The 12,620-nt window shown below is 46.0% G+C and overlaps 3 protein-coding genes across 3 annotated transcripts; all 3 read left to right on the forward strand.

Annotated features, from left to right (window-relative positions):
* Positions 1–188: 188 nt before the first annotated feature.
* N7481_011899 (transcription factor domain-containing protein) lies at positions 189–2,771 on the forward strand (the record flags this gene model as incomplete). Its single annotated transcript, XM_057271118.1, has 7 exons — positions 189–395; positions 617–723; positions 779–1,096; positions 1,162–1,599; positions 1,653–1,918; positions 1,982–2,488; positions 2,554–2,771. 7 exons carry the CDS (start codon positions 189–191, stop codon positions 2,769–2,771), a joined length of 2,061 nt encoding a protein of 686 aa, XP_057118292.1.
* A 1,537-nt stretch (positions 2,772–4,308) lies between these two features.
* fmpR (Zn(II)2Cys6 domain-containing transcription factor fsqA) lies at positions 4,309–6,063 on the forward strand (the record flags this gene model as incomplete). Its single annotated transcript, XM_057271119.1, has 2 exons — positions 4,309–4,878; positions 4,948–6,063. Coding segments are annotated over 2 exons (1,686 nt in total), but the record flags the coding sequence as incomplete, so codon positions are not given.
* A 5,405-nt stretch (positions 6,064–11,468) lies between these two features.
* N7481_011901 (uncharacterized protein) lies at positions 11,469–11,921 on the forward strand (the record flags this gene model as incomplete). Its single annotated transcript, XM_057271120.1, has 1 exon — positions 11,469–11,921. One exon carries the CDS (start codon positions 11,469–11,471, stop codon positions 11,919–11,921), a length of 453 nt encoding a protein of 150 aa, XP_057118294.1.
* Between the last annotated feature and the right edge of the window lie 699 nt (positions 11,922–12,620).

Raw genomic sequence — 12,620 nt, forward strand, 5'->3', positions numbered from 1 at the left:
TGACTGTCCAACCTCCGACCGTCGCGAGACTTCGTAGTTTCACATTGTCCAATGACACTCCATAGCAGCCTCATTTTGTCTCCACCCCCTTCATTCTTCTGGGCCGATTTCGCCGATTTCCGGCGGAGGGTCATTCGCAAAGCATCTCCTCGTGCAGGTTGGGGTTTTTATATCGGGAGACGATCCTGATGGACCTGGAATATCGGAACTTGCTGGCACCGAATGGGCCACCTCTCTTCCCCAGCGACTTTCGGTCCCCTCGACTTCCCCGGCCTGCCCCGGGCGAGTTCTTGCAGCGCAGTCCCGAATCTGGCGAGATGGAGAAGACCCCGCCTGTCACGGGCAAGCGCCGAGGTGGCAGCCGCAAGGCCTGCAATGAGTGCAAGCAACAGAAGGTGAGCCACCGTGCTGGCAGACATGCAGCTCCTCTCCTCCGATCCGGTTTCCGCTTTGAGGCCGAGTCGAGGTCGCAGTCGAAGTCAAGGCTGAGGTGGATTGGAGTGGACTCAACTCGATACATTCCATTCCATCCTTCCACTTGACCTTCACCCTGCCACCCCCCCCGCCATTCCCTACGAAAGTTTTGACCCACTAATTCTTTTGCTATTTCAAATAGCTACGATGTGATATAGTACAGACTCCGGCTGCAGCTTGCTCACGCTGCCGTCGCCTTGGCATCGATTGTAAAGTGGAACAATCATTCAAACGTATCTCCAAGCGCCGGTAATCTCTCTTTATTCCTTCCTTATATCCTATGCTCTTGCTAATGGTAGTGCAGACGCAATGCAGAAATGGAAAAGGAGATCGCTGATCTCCGACGCAAGCTGGCAACCAATCCATCGGACCAGGAGGTGCCTGCTGATGGCCATGTCGGCGACGACCTGTCCGAAGGCTCAGAGGAGGTTTTTGCTCGCCGTGACTCGGCTGCTGTCGATCGCCCCAGGCCTGTATCTGTACCGGCAGAGCCGCATGCCTCAATGGCAACCCCGTTGACTATGCAAAGGGACGGGTCGATTCTGTCGCAGGATGAAAACACCCCATGGCGGCTCGAGGATATTTCTCTCTCTCGTGCTCGGGTTTCAAGACTCTACGAACAGTAGGACCATCTTATACCAAACCTTGAGCTTCAAGTCCTGGGCTAACATGTTGAACTTGTCCCAGGTACTTCAACTACTACCACCCTTTTCTGCCACTACTGAACCCTCCCAAGCCGTCTGAAGTTTATCTTAATCGATGTCCTCTATTAGCATGGACCATCATCTGTGTGGCTAGCCGCAGATCTCCGACCGAACCCGGACTGCTCACTGCATTGTCGGGTCCCTTCAGTAGACTTCTCTGGTCAACGATCACCAGTGTTCCGCAAGACTACCGTGTCGTGAAAGCGTTGTGTGTGTTATGCACATGGCCTCTTCCGACTACGAGTCAACGCACGGATGCAACTTTCATGCTGAGCGGTCTGATGATGCAGATTGCCATGCAATTAGGTTTGCACCGGCCAGTTCAAGCTGAAGAGTTTACCACATTCAGAATGGAGGTTCAAGGAGAGGCGTTGAAGGATCGCCTTCATACTTGGGTGATTTGCAACATAGTTGCTCAAAAGTCTGTACCCATTGTTCCATCATGATATACCGACAAGTGCTAATGTTGGACAGTGTTGCCACCGGATACGGCCAGCCCCCAAGCACCATCTACGACTGGGCTCTTGAGCCTGCATCTCTCAAAGACGCCGACTACCGTCTCCCCAACGACCTGACCATTCGCCTCCGCATCGAGAAATTCTGCGACCGAGTTACCAAGGCACTTTATAGCAGCAAGCCTGAACCCGGAGAGTTCGTCAGTGCCGAGAAGCTTGTCATTGTTCAGATTCTTGAAAGCGAATTGCGAGAAATGGAAGTGGAGTTTGGCCGTGATATTTCCGGTAGGCCAATCCATGAACCCGCCGAGGCACCTATCCCACGTCACAGCTAACATCGACTTCTAGCAATTAACATGATCCATCTGCGAGCAGCAGAATTACATTTCCGATACTTTGTGTTCCTGGGAGCCAGTCCTCGCAGCGATGACCTGACAAAACTCTTTATCGCGACAACTTCCTTCTTGGGAAGGGTCCTCGACCTCGAAACATCACCGGGCGAATTGATTGGTCATTCTACAAACTACATCCTGCAGATGATCGTATCTGCAGCATTCGCACTAATGAAACTTCTCAAGAGCAACTTCAACCGGCACATCGATTTCAACCACGGGAAACTATTGTTTAATGGTGCCATCTCGGCCATTCGCAGAATCAGTGTGATGGACCACGATCGTCCGATCCGCCTTGCTGACATTCTGGCCCAAATGTGGAATGCTAGTGGCCCGGAACCCGTTGAGGAGGACATTCTTCAACTGAAGGTTCGTTGTCGCATGAGTATGAGTCACGTTTATGATACTGTATGGCGCTGGCGCCAGCGGTTCCGACCCATGAAAAGTATCGAAGAAATGCAAGGTCAGTCATTGGTTGCGTGTCAAATCTTTCTTCTGCCATCGGGCCATACTGATTACATCTTCTAGCCGCGGCAGCAATAGCCAATCAAGATATATCATCGGCAGCAGGCTCTTCAGCGCGACCGCAGGACCAGTCTATGGATGACCCGTCGCTTATGCTTCCTGCCCAATTCGACGAGAGCGCTGCCTTCTTCAGCGAAGCTGGATTTTCGGAAGTTTTCGATAGTCTGAATTGGGTCTTCGACGGAATTCCTGATTCCTTTGTCGCACCACCGGTCCTATAAGCCATAAGGTGGTGATGGAGTGGATTATCGAAGTCGTGGTTGATTATTTTCGTCTATGTACATATGGATTTTGAGCGCGTTACAGCGAAGATACCATGGAAACCAAAAGTGATTGTTCTATTCCTACTATCGAATCCTTTCTTCATGATGGTAGTTCTTAGTTCCAACGGCATTGAATACAATGTATTGCCCAGCCTCGCACCTGAGCAGTCATGTGTGTGGGGGGTCTACTCTTTTAGGATTGCACCGCAGACTTGAACCCACCAGGGAATAATTTGAAGCCAGATGATTGCGTTTGTAAAGTTATTCTCCCTTAAACTTGACCTGTTTTGTTCTCGGACCCCTGCTAACCATACTCATACTGGGTAAGATTTTCACCAAATTGCCGAAGTTGCTAATGTGAGTGGCATTTACTAGAGATAGAGGCGTGTCACTGCTGTAAAACATTCTATCATGTTTGAAACAAGAACTTTAGACTCCGCTGTGCGACATCTCTCGCGCATGCCCCGCTGGAGAGAATACTTGCATACAATGACTCATATCCTGGAACATTTACCGCCCAAGTGGGATTCTTACACTCATATTGATGTTTGATCTGGTGCTGCAGCCCGCTTAGAAACCAACTAACTGATCGAGAGCCTGATATGAAAGAGTCGGTGAAGACAGGAGCTATAGCCAAGAACATGCCTGGCTCATATCCATACGCCCTCCACGTTTTATTTCTAAACATCTTAGATTGAACTTGAACCACGCGGAAAATTTCCAGGTCACCTGAAGTAGTTTGTTACCAAACCAAATAGCCGGGCGTATCACGACATCGGTGGGTCTAGAGCCACGAGCTGTGTCCTGAAGAATTACTAGGGTCCCATGAGACTTTCCTGGCCTTATTTAAAAACTGTCTATCCCTAAGACTCAGGTTCACAGGTTGCCTTCTGACCGTGGAGATGGATGACAGATGGTAAATATCTACTCACTTACTACTGCCGATTCTCGCCTGAAGACCCTTCTGTGCAAAAAGAAGGGCCTGTAACGCTATTTAATAGCTTGTCTTTGGTTTTTTTTTTTTTTTTTTTTTTTTTTCAATAGCTTTGGCGAATGTCACTTGGTTATACCTGGGCTTGAGCTAAATCCGATTTTGTCAAATTTGCCGCTCAAGATTAGTTCTCGTACTAGTAATCTTCAGGATATGACAAATGGCTTTGGGGTGAGATGCAGGTCCTTTTTGAGTGCTAAATGCAATCGCATCCCCAGAGAAGAAAGCAAAAAAAAAAGAAAAAAAAGGGTTGATCTATACTATTCCAGCTCTCTACGCAGTCATAGACTGTATACGCTGATCTTCACCATTGCTTGTACGTTTCGTGCACCAAGACCTGGGACTTGTATTTCAAATAGGTCTATAGACTTGTGTCACACTATTTGGACCGGTCTACGAATAGCTTGCATCCAAATCTTCCAGGGAAAAGAGATAGGTGACTTCGTTACAAGGCGATAGAAAAGAGGGTAACAGTAGGTGGAAACTGATTAAATTTCGCGTAAGGTACCTCAAACTACTGCTCACGACAATATCGTTCAAGTATCACGACCGATGAACATTGCTATGAGCGCCATACAACCGAATATCAACTACAGACAATCAAGACGCTCTGCCTGCGACAGATGTCGTGGGTTCAAGCTACGCTGTGAGCGTTATCAAGTAAATGGCAGATCATGCGAGAGGTGTCTCAAAGCCCAGGTGACGTGTACTACAACTGTTGGACAGCCAGTTCAACAATTCCATTCACCAAAGAAGGATATATATTCTTTCTCTCGAAGTCGAGTTGAGATATCCGGAGACAGAGGTGGTCCTACTGCATCTCAAGTTCTTCATCGATCATCCGGTTCGAGAGTGAGAAAAGCAACCGCATCCTCGGGGGTCTGCCGCAGAATAGAACAGCAGAAGCTTAATGCGTCGATTGACCCGAACATCTTTCCGTTCCTAGAAAATGACGCAGCTTCTAATTTCTCGGACACGAAGGAGCCCCAAATGCATTCGGTGTCTCATCAACTATTGTCCTTCAATCAGTGGAGTCAGGACTACCTGCCCTGGAATGACATTTCTCCGTATCCTGTAAGATATTTCAACCCAGAGATGCAGATAATTGATCGGATAAATAATTCTAATATCCCAACCCTACAGCCATCCATGTACCACGATATGCATGTGACTGAAAACAACTTGAATTCCGAGAATCCGGGGTTTGGGCCAGACATTTTGGACATACCACAGCATCTTCCGACCGATTCTGGCTTCGATTCAACAAATCCAATAAAAAATGACACTTTCAATTCACCAATCTATATTCATCCAAGCATCTCAGGAAGCCGCTGGGGTAGCGAGCCATCTTCTGCGCAATACGAGTATCCATTTCCTACGACAAACCATTACGCACAATACTCATATGACCAACTCAGAAATATTATGCAACTAAACGTTGAGCTTATCTCTGATCTCGAGCTTCTAGACGCAGCATCAAACAATTTGAGCTCTTCACTTGTCATGAGTGAGAATTCCGATCAAGGCGCTTCAAAGATCGATTTACCTATTTTTCGAATATTGAATCATTCGTCTAAATTCTTGGACATCGTTCAACCAGGGGCCATGTTTCCCATCAATGACGTGTGGAATCTGTCTCCTATAACACCCACAGAACATGATACGAGCCCCCGTGAAGATTCTTGTTCGGTACCGAATGAAGGAGTCAATGGTTGGCTTGATTTTGATGATATACCTAGCTTCATGACATCGCATGAACCCGGATATACAGAAATAAGACCCGCGCTGTCAAATGTTTTCGGAGACACAAGCTCTCCCGGCTATCAGCTATCGGAGTCTTTGACTATATTATCAGCCTATTTTCAGCTCATCCACATTTATCATTCTCTTTTCACCCAAATATACCAGACCCTTCTGATGATCCCGCCAGATGACGCAGCCAAGGTTCTTGCACTCCCGACATTGCAGTTTGGAGGATTTGAAATGGAGGGCCATTTCAAGGCCAAACTGCAGGTATTAGTTGAGCTCAGCTTCGGAATCTTGAGGAAACTTGATCACTCTTTTGGCATCCCGGAGTATTTACCTGGCGAATTCATTGAAGAAGGCAGCTCTGCTCCGTATATTTCATACCATAGCCCACTAGAACCTCTTAGAAACCATGTTGTGGCTAGGGAGTATATGGAAGCTGTTCTGCCTCTCAGGAAAGTAATGCATTGCTTGCAAGCATTTTCAAATACCATAGCCGACGTTACCGTTTAATTTATAATTATCCTGGTGTCTTTTCAGTGCTGCGAATAGTCTGAATTGGAAGCCTGTAGCACTTCCGAGAAGTTTTTACTTAAATATTGGCTCGAAATTTTAAATTGAGCCTCGGATTGAAGTTGAGTAAAAGGATTTTGCATTGTAAAGGCACAACTGTGCGGATTTCATATTTTCGGACAGTTCGCGTTTAGATCGGTGCTGGAAAGAACCTGGAAACAAGCCACCAGGGCAGAATTACAACATTCCATTTTTTTCGGGCTCTCAAAATTTAATACCAGGCTCGGAGGCCGATTCCGACTCCGAAACACCAAGTTGCGTGATTAAGAGAGGTGAACCAGACTGAGTGGAAATAAAATTCATATATTTAGCTAGCTCGCCATGCCACTCGAAATAAATCGAATCGATCAAGCGGTGATATCTTCTCGGAGTACTCAATCGCTGCACCTTTATCCAAGGACACCCCGAATTTCAAAGGGGTGTGGAATTTGGTAAGTTAGCACTCCATCATCGCGAGGGCTACAGTACTGATAGATAACTACTCAAGGACAGGAAACTATCCAATGATCCCGACAAGATCCTTGAGCAGGTGGGTCTTCGAGAAATTGCTGGATGGTATATACTACGATTTCTAGCTTCATTCCAGCAAGGTGTGCCTTGAGTGGTTCGCAAGATCCTAAGTTGTGCGAGTCTTTCATTGAATATATCCCAAGCCATTTTAAGCGCAAATCTCAAGCCGGAAAGCATGGAGACTCCAAGTTGCAATGAATTATCTGCGGCCCCGGTAACCACATTGCACATAAAGCAGACCGTGAGGCCCGGAAGCTTCGACAGCGAAGGATACTACCCAATCAATGGAGAGGAAAAGGAATATTCTCTGCATGTATTTGGATATATTACGATGATGTTGCGGTATGCGAATACATCGGAGGTTTCTGACGAGGTTCTTCGTCAGAGGTTGGGCGAAGGAAGCCCATCAAAGACCGTGATCGACGAGGTTGCTCATAACAAAACGAAAGGGTGGGATGCGCAAGTAATTTGGGGATTCGAAATTATTGATAGGCATCGATATCTGACGCGAAATGTCATCACGACGAAAGGCAATCACAAATGTGACTGTTACAGTTAAACTAACTAACCCGCCAACTTCACCACCCGAGCACACTACTGTAACTTCCCCTCGGATATTAATCGTAGAGAATACAGAATTGGACTACAAACTAGCTAGCGAAGCGGCTACTCTCTTCAAAAGGATCCTCAAAAAGACCCCGTCCATCCGAATAGAAAACTATAATCAGGGGGTCCCCCGGAAATTACAGTCAGGAATCCCGCCCAGGTGGGACAGGGTGAGGCCGCGCGCCCGTAGTGAACCGGACCCGAGGAAGGGCAGTCGGGGCTGACTGCGTTTACCCCCCCCTCTGAAACTAGTGATTCGGCTTCCATAAGCGACCATTAACCCATCACCCCGACTGAGCGGGTTGGACGTGATAGTTTGCCGCGGGGCCCGAGAGCGGGTTTTCAGGGGTAACTTCCTACTAGTCATGTGTAATCTCAGAATAGACAAAGTTCTTGGATCTCCCACAGTACTGCAACATTACAAGTTAAAAGAGAAATTTGTGTCAGTCGATCTACCTATGGCACCCCGTGAGAAACTCAACGCGGCTTCGGACACAAAGAAACGTTCAGTACGACCAACAGAGGACTTTCTGTGGATCAATCACCATGATGATCAAATTCGCCCTCGCGAATTACTCCGATCTAAGCAAGCTTTTGTGAGGTTCAGACATCATCGTCTACGAAGAGAAAAAGAGTCAGCGGAGTACAATCCGCGATGTTTCGATACCACGACTACAAAGGTTCTGCAGAATAATTACCATTGTCTATCCCGACCACGAGGCGATAGTGACAAAGATCTTGAAGCCGAAGGATCGGTTATAGGACCGTCTCTGCAAGCCGGGGTTCTTGACGGAGCTCCCGCTCTAATTGGTAGCACGAACCAAAATCCGAACATTTACTTCCAACATTGTGAGTAAAGTAAAGGTTAAACAAGACCTCCCAATCTCTACCCTGACCGACTCCTCGCTAGTTTTTTATTTGGTGTACTATACTGTGCTGTGTTTAATCGTTCAATCAACAGATCGAGTTTATTGCGCAAGATCCTGTTTCCCTCTCTGCCCCAGCGATGTGACGCTCTGGTTTTGGAAAAAAGTACTCGATGATCCTATTTTGATGCATATCAAGTTATCGATCAGTGCATCTCATCGCACTGCTGCTCTCAAAGCGTTCGGGGCCCCTTCAACCATTGTGCAGCAGCCGGCGCAAGATACGATCCGCTTTCGCATTGGAACAATGAAATCACTTCAAAAAGTATTGCAAAATAAAAGCAACATATGCTTGGAATCAACTGTGTTCATGATTACTCACCTGATTATCTCTGAGGTAGGTATTCCAAGATTTTCTTATGAAGAGAAGGTTTTATTGGCTCTGGAGCCTTGATGCGAGATCAAACTTAATTCATGGGATACAATTTAGATTTTTGAAGCCAACACAGAAGCTGTTGAGATGCATATGAATGGTGTGACCAAGATTATCGCATGGATAGGTGGAGTGGATGTTCTTGGGTATCAAACGCTTGCTATGATCTACAGGTAAATCTTGATCTGACACTCTTGTGCTTCTATTATTTACTCCCACCGTTTCTGCAGTTGCACATTCTTGCAGGGGTTGGTAAGTAACTCGCCGCCAAGAATCCCTATGTGCGCGAAGTTTGAGGGCAGGGTCCTTCGAGAGTCTGCTATTATGAAGGCAAGCCGCCGCTTTGCCCAACCCTCGGTGCTTGGTACTCGCTTCTTCAACGCTACATGGTCAAGCGAAATTCAACCGGCATTCAAGTCAATAATCTCCTGTTACCAGCAGCTGGTTCTGTATTATGAGACAGGAGAGAACTTTATTGTGGATCCAATCTCGGTTGAAAATGATTGCTTGCTTTACTTGAGCCACAACCTACTGTGTCTCCCCTATAAATGTCCACTCACGGGATTTCAAGAGATAATTCGATTCTCTATTTTCGTCTACTCTTCTATAAGAATATGGAGCATATACGGAACGCCATGCCTGGAATCACAGGTCAAGACGCTACAAGAAATACTATATAGGAACTATTTCCTTCTTCAAAGCACTGCGTCTGACCTGCTGTTCTGGGTCCTTTTCATCGGCAGTCTTGCATCCAAGGGGATGGAGTGTAACTCATGGTTCTTGTTACGTCTCATGGATATTGCAGATCAATTGCATCTACAGGACTGGGATACTGCAATGTCATTGCTAGGGGAATTCCTCTTCGTATGCCGTCCCCAGGATGAGCCAGCCAAGGAATTATGGAACTCTATGTTCCAAGGAAGAAGCTTTGTCACAATTGAGGCTAGATCCATCTGAAAGAAACACATGATCATCAGACGAAGCTTTCTATAAATAATCATAACCGCATTTTGATATCAAGGAACATACTTCAAATGATTGAATAATCGAAGGTCGTTTTTCTTCTTGCCAACGTACAAGGAGTAACGTCGGAACCGGCCATGTCAAGCATTTGAATCTTTGGGGAAATAACTGAAAACTGATGAGCAGAAACTATCAGGAGTCCACTTTTGAGGGTCTTTGGCTCTTTAGGAATTAAAGCTCATTGTAATGGGAATTCTGCCCTTTCCAGAGTTAAATCACAACCGCGACCGTTCTGCTAGTGGTGAATAAAAACACCCTTGTCTCTTATCATACCCCGGAGATTGGATGCCCTTATTAATTAAGTAGCGTCTACGAGATTTCAAGATAAGATATAGCCCCCTCGACTAATTATGGGACTCTAGATTAAATCATACAACCCTTAATAGGCTCGTTGGTATGTAAATACTTTCACCTGTTGTCTACAACGTTTCTCGCAGATATTTGCGCATTATGGCATCAAGACTTACATTCCATCCGGAGCTAGAGTATTCAAGATACAATATATACGGAACTATTTATCTAAAATACTCACACGTAGAACGGTAAGCTATATAGAAGCGTATGGATCGCTACAGTGATTTTCGAAATCGCCTTGGCCACTACAACAGAGAGACTCTTTCCTGGCCCCACTGCCCAGTCCCTGGCGCAGATAATTAAATGGGCTGGCCACCCACCTCTGTAATACGCCCCGTGTCTAGTACAGTAGTTATCATCGTTTACCCCATATTCAAGGCGCAACGCGCATCTTTACGATGAGCAGGTACAATACCATACAGGCTACATTGCACAACAGCCCTCAATTTACGCGTTAAAGCCTTGGCCATGGGGTCGAGAAAGAGATCCTCAGTGTGAACTGGTCAAGGCGATTTCGAGAATGACTGTATTTATAGGAAAAGAGATTGCTAGTGAAGGCGGAGGCTCAGAAAATTAGTAGATGCGCGGACCTAAAAAGACTGTAATTTTGGGGTAGACTCGAAATCCTGAGTATTGGCTCGTGAACCAATGACCTGACGATCTTGATCGGCCGCAACTTTACATTAGATTCAATAGGGGGCAACAACACCTCCGTACACACCGCAGGCCAAGAGCTTATTTTGGGGCCACAAGCTGCGTTAAAATTGCGATTAACTCGAGAAATTGGAAACAGATTGAAATGTTTTGATTGACTTCAGCTATGTGAAAATGGGGGCTGAAGTACTATTTCTAAATTAGGCAAGCGGACAGCGATGGCAAGGAGAACGGACCCCGCTCGTATCTTATAGGCTGGTCGCTCAACGATCGACAAGACCATTCTAGTTTCATCTTTCACAAGCGAGCTGCCTTAAATGAGCCGCTCGGCTAAGTAGCCGCACCCAGACCGATTCACAACCCCTGATCATAGAAACAAACGAGTGATCTCCAGAATTAAAGCCGACGGACTCTTTCAGAGATGCCGAATCACGAACTGCGTTGAAACTAGAATTCTTTTTTTTTTTAAAGGATAGAGTCTGTCCGTTTGCTGTTTAGGGTTCAGCTTCTTTCCTCTCGCATGATCAAAGGCCCGATATTCAATGATGACTCTGGAGCTCATATCGTAGAGATCATCAAATCCAGAGTGCTCGAGCGCCATTAATCTTCACATCGGGAGTTCGGGCAGAACTTAGAATAGTTAGTATGAGGAGGAACGAAATGGATCCAACAGGGTTTTGAAAGGAGGCAGTTTGATGTACTGTATCCGCTTTAGGTTAGCGTTACACCCCGCCTTTCATGAACGACAGGGAATTCCCAGTAGTAGATGTGTTAAGAGGTATAAATTGAAATATGTCTTCCTTGTCCTGGCTTCGCTATATTCTCAGAGAGCCCAGGCTCTCCTCGATTTGGGATTCCTTTCTTCCATCTACGTCGACAGTTTTCGTGTTACCTCCACGATGGAGTGGAACTTCCGTTGTGATAACTTCGAATATAATGGCATGGCAAAGAGCCAAATCAGCTCAATGCCTCTCAATACATTATGTGAGGAGAATCGCCAGCATGATCCACTAGATCACCGTTCGGTTATGGAGCATAACATCTTCACTACATCGAGTGGCATCTCCGACTCGGCCATGAGTGCCGAATCAAGCTTCTATTATCCATGGCTTACACAAAACCCGACGACCAACCAACTTGACCCTTACATTGCCCATGATGCAGACTCTGATGGTGGTGTACGGCTGTATTTAACATCTCAACAGGATCCATCACAGCCTCTTATTTTCATCCCATATATATCCAATGGGACCATTCTTCGGGGCTGCTCTTATAAAAACGGACCCATTCAAACAAATATTGGCAGGAAAAGTCGACTCAAGATTGGAAAGACTTCACCTCACAATGGGTAAGTTGCCATGAGCTTTGATCTTGATTCTTCTATAAGCCCTCCCTGACAGCATCCTCAGCACCAGCCACGCTGGTCCATATAAATGTCAATGGAAAGAATGCAACTATAATGGCATATTCTCGCGCAAATCAGTCTTGTTACGGCACATCCAGGCAATACATTTGAACCCCGGAGCCTATGTATGTTCCGATCTTAAGTGTCTCAAATCTTTCAATCGAAAAGACAATTTGACCGCTCACATTCGAAATGTTCATTGGAGACAGAACAATTGTGAATATTCAGCGAAATCTCCCATCGTGTACGATAAATAATACCGAAAGGTACTTTACCAGTATATAAGGATTGAATATTACGCTTGGAAAGACCTATTGAAAGATTGAAAGGCTATTTCGACATAAGAATGAAGGAAAGGAAAGTAAAACACAGAAAACAAACAATACAAATAGAAGACGCGAAGCGGTGCTATACATGGTCTTCGGTGAATAAGCTGCCCTCACGGTCTCACTAGTGCTCGAGAAAATCGACGTTGCAGACAAGTAGCAGCAATCTAATCTTGCGACATGAGCAAGAGTATGTTAGTTGGCATAGTAAGGCATCCCACGGATATATGCAGCTGCCGTCAGCGGAAGAACGAGCTTTGAGGTCCTTTTTTTTCCGGAAGTATTTTGGTCGGCTTTCTTCACTTCAGTCTGGTAAATTA

Source organism: Penicillium waksmanii (genome assembly GCF_028829765.1).
Source record: "Penicillium waksmanii strain IBT 27052 chromosome Unknown utg000009l:1.0-4314994.0:1.0-4318279.0, whole genome shotgun sequence".
Taxonomy (NCBI): Eukaryota; Fungi; Ascomycota; class Eurotiomycetes; order Eurotiales; family Aspergillaceae; genus Penicillium; species Penicillium waksmanii.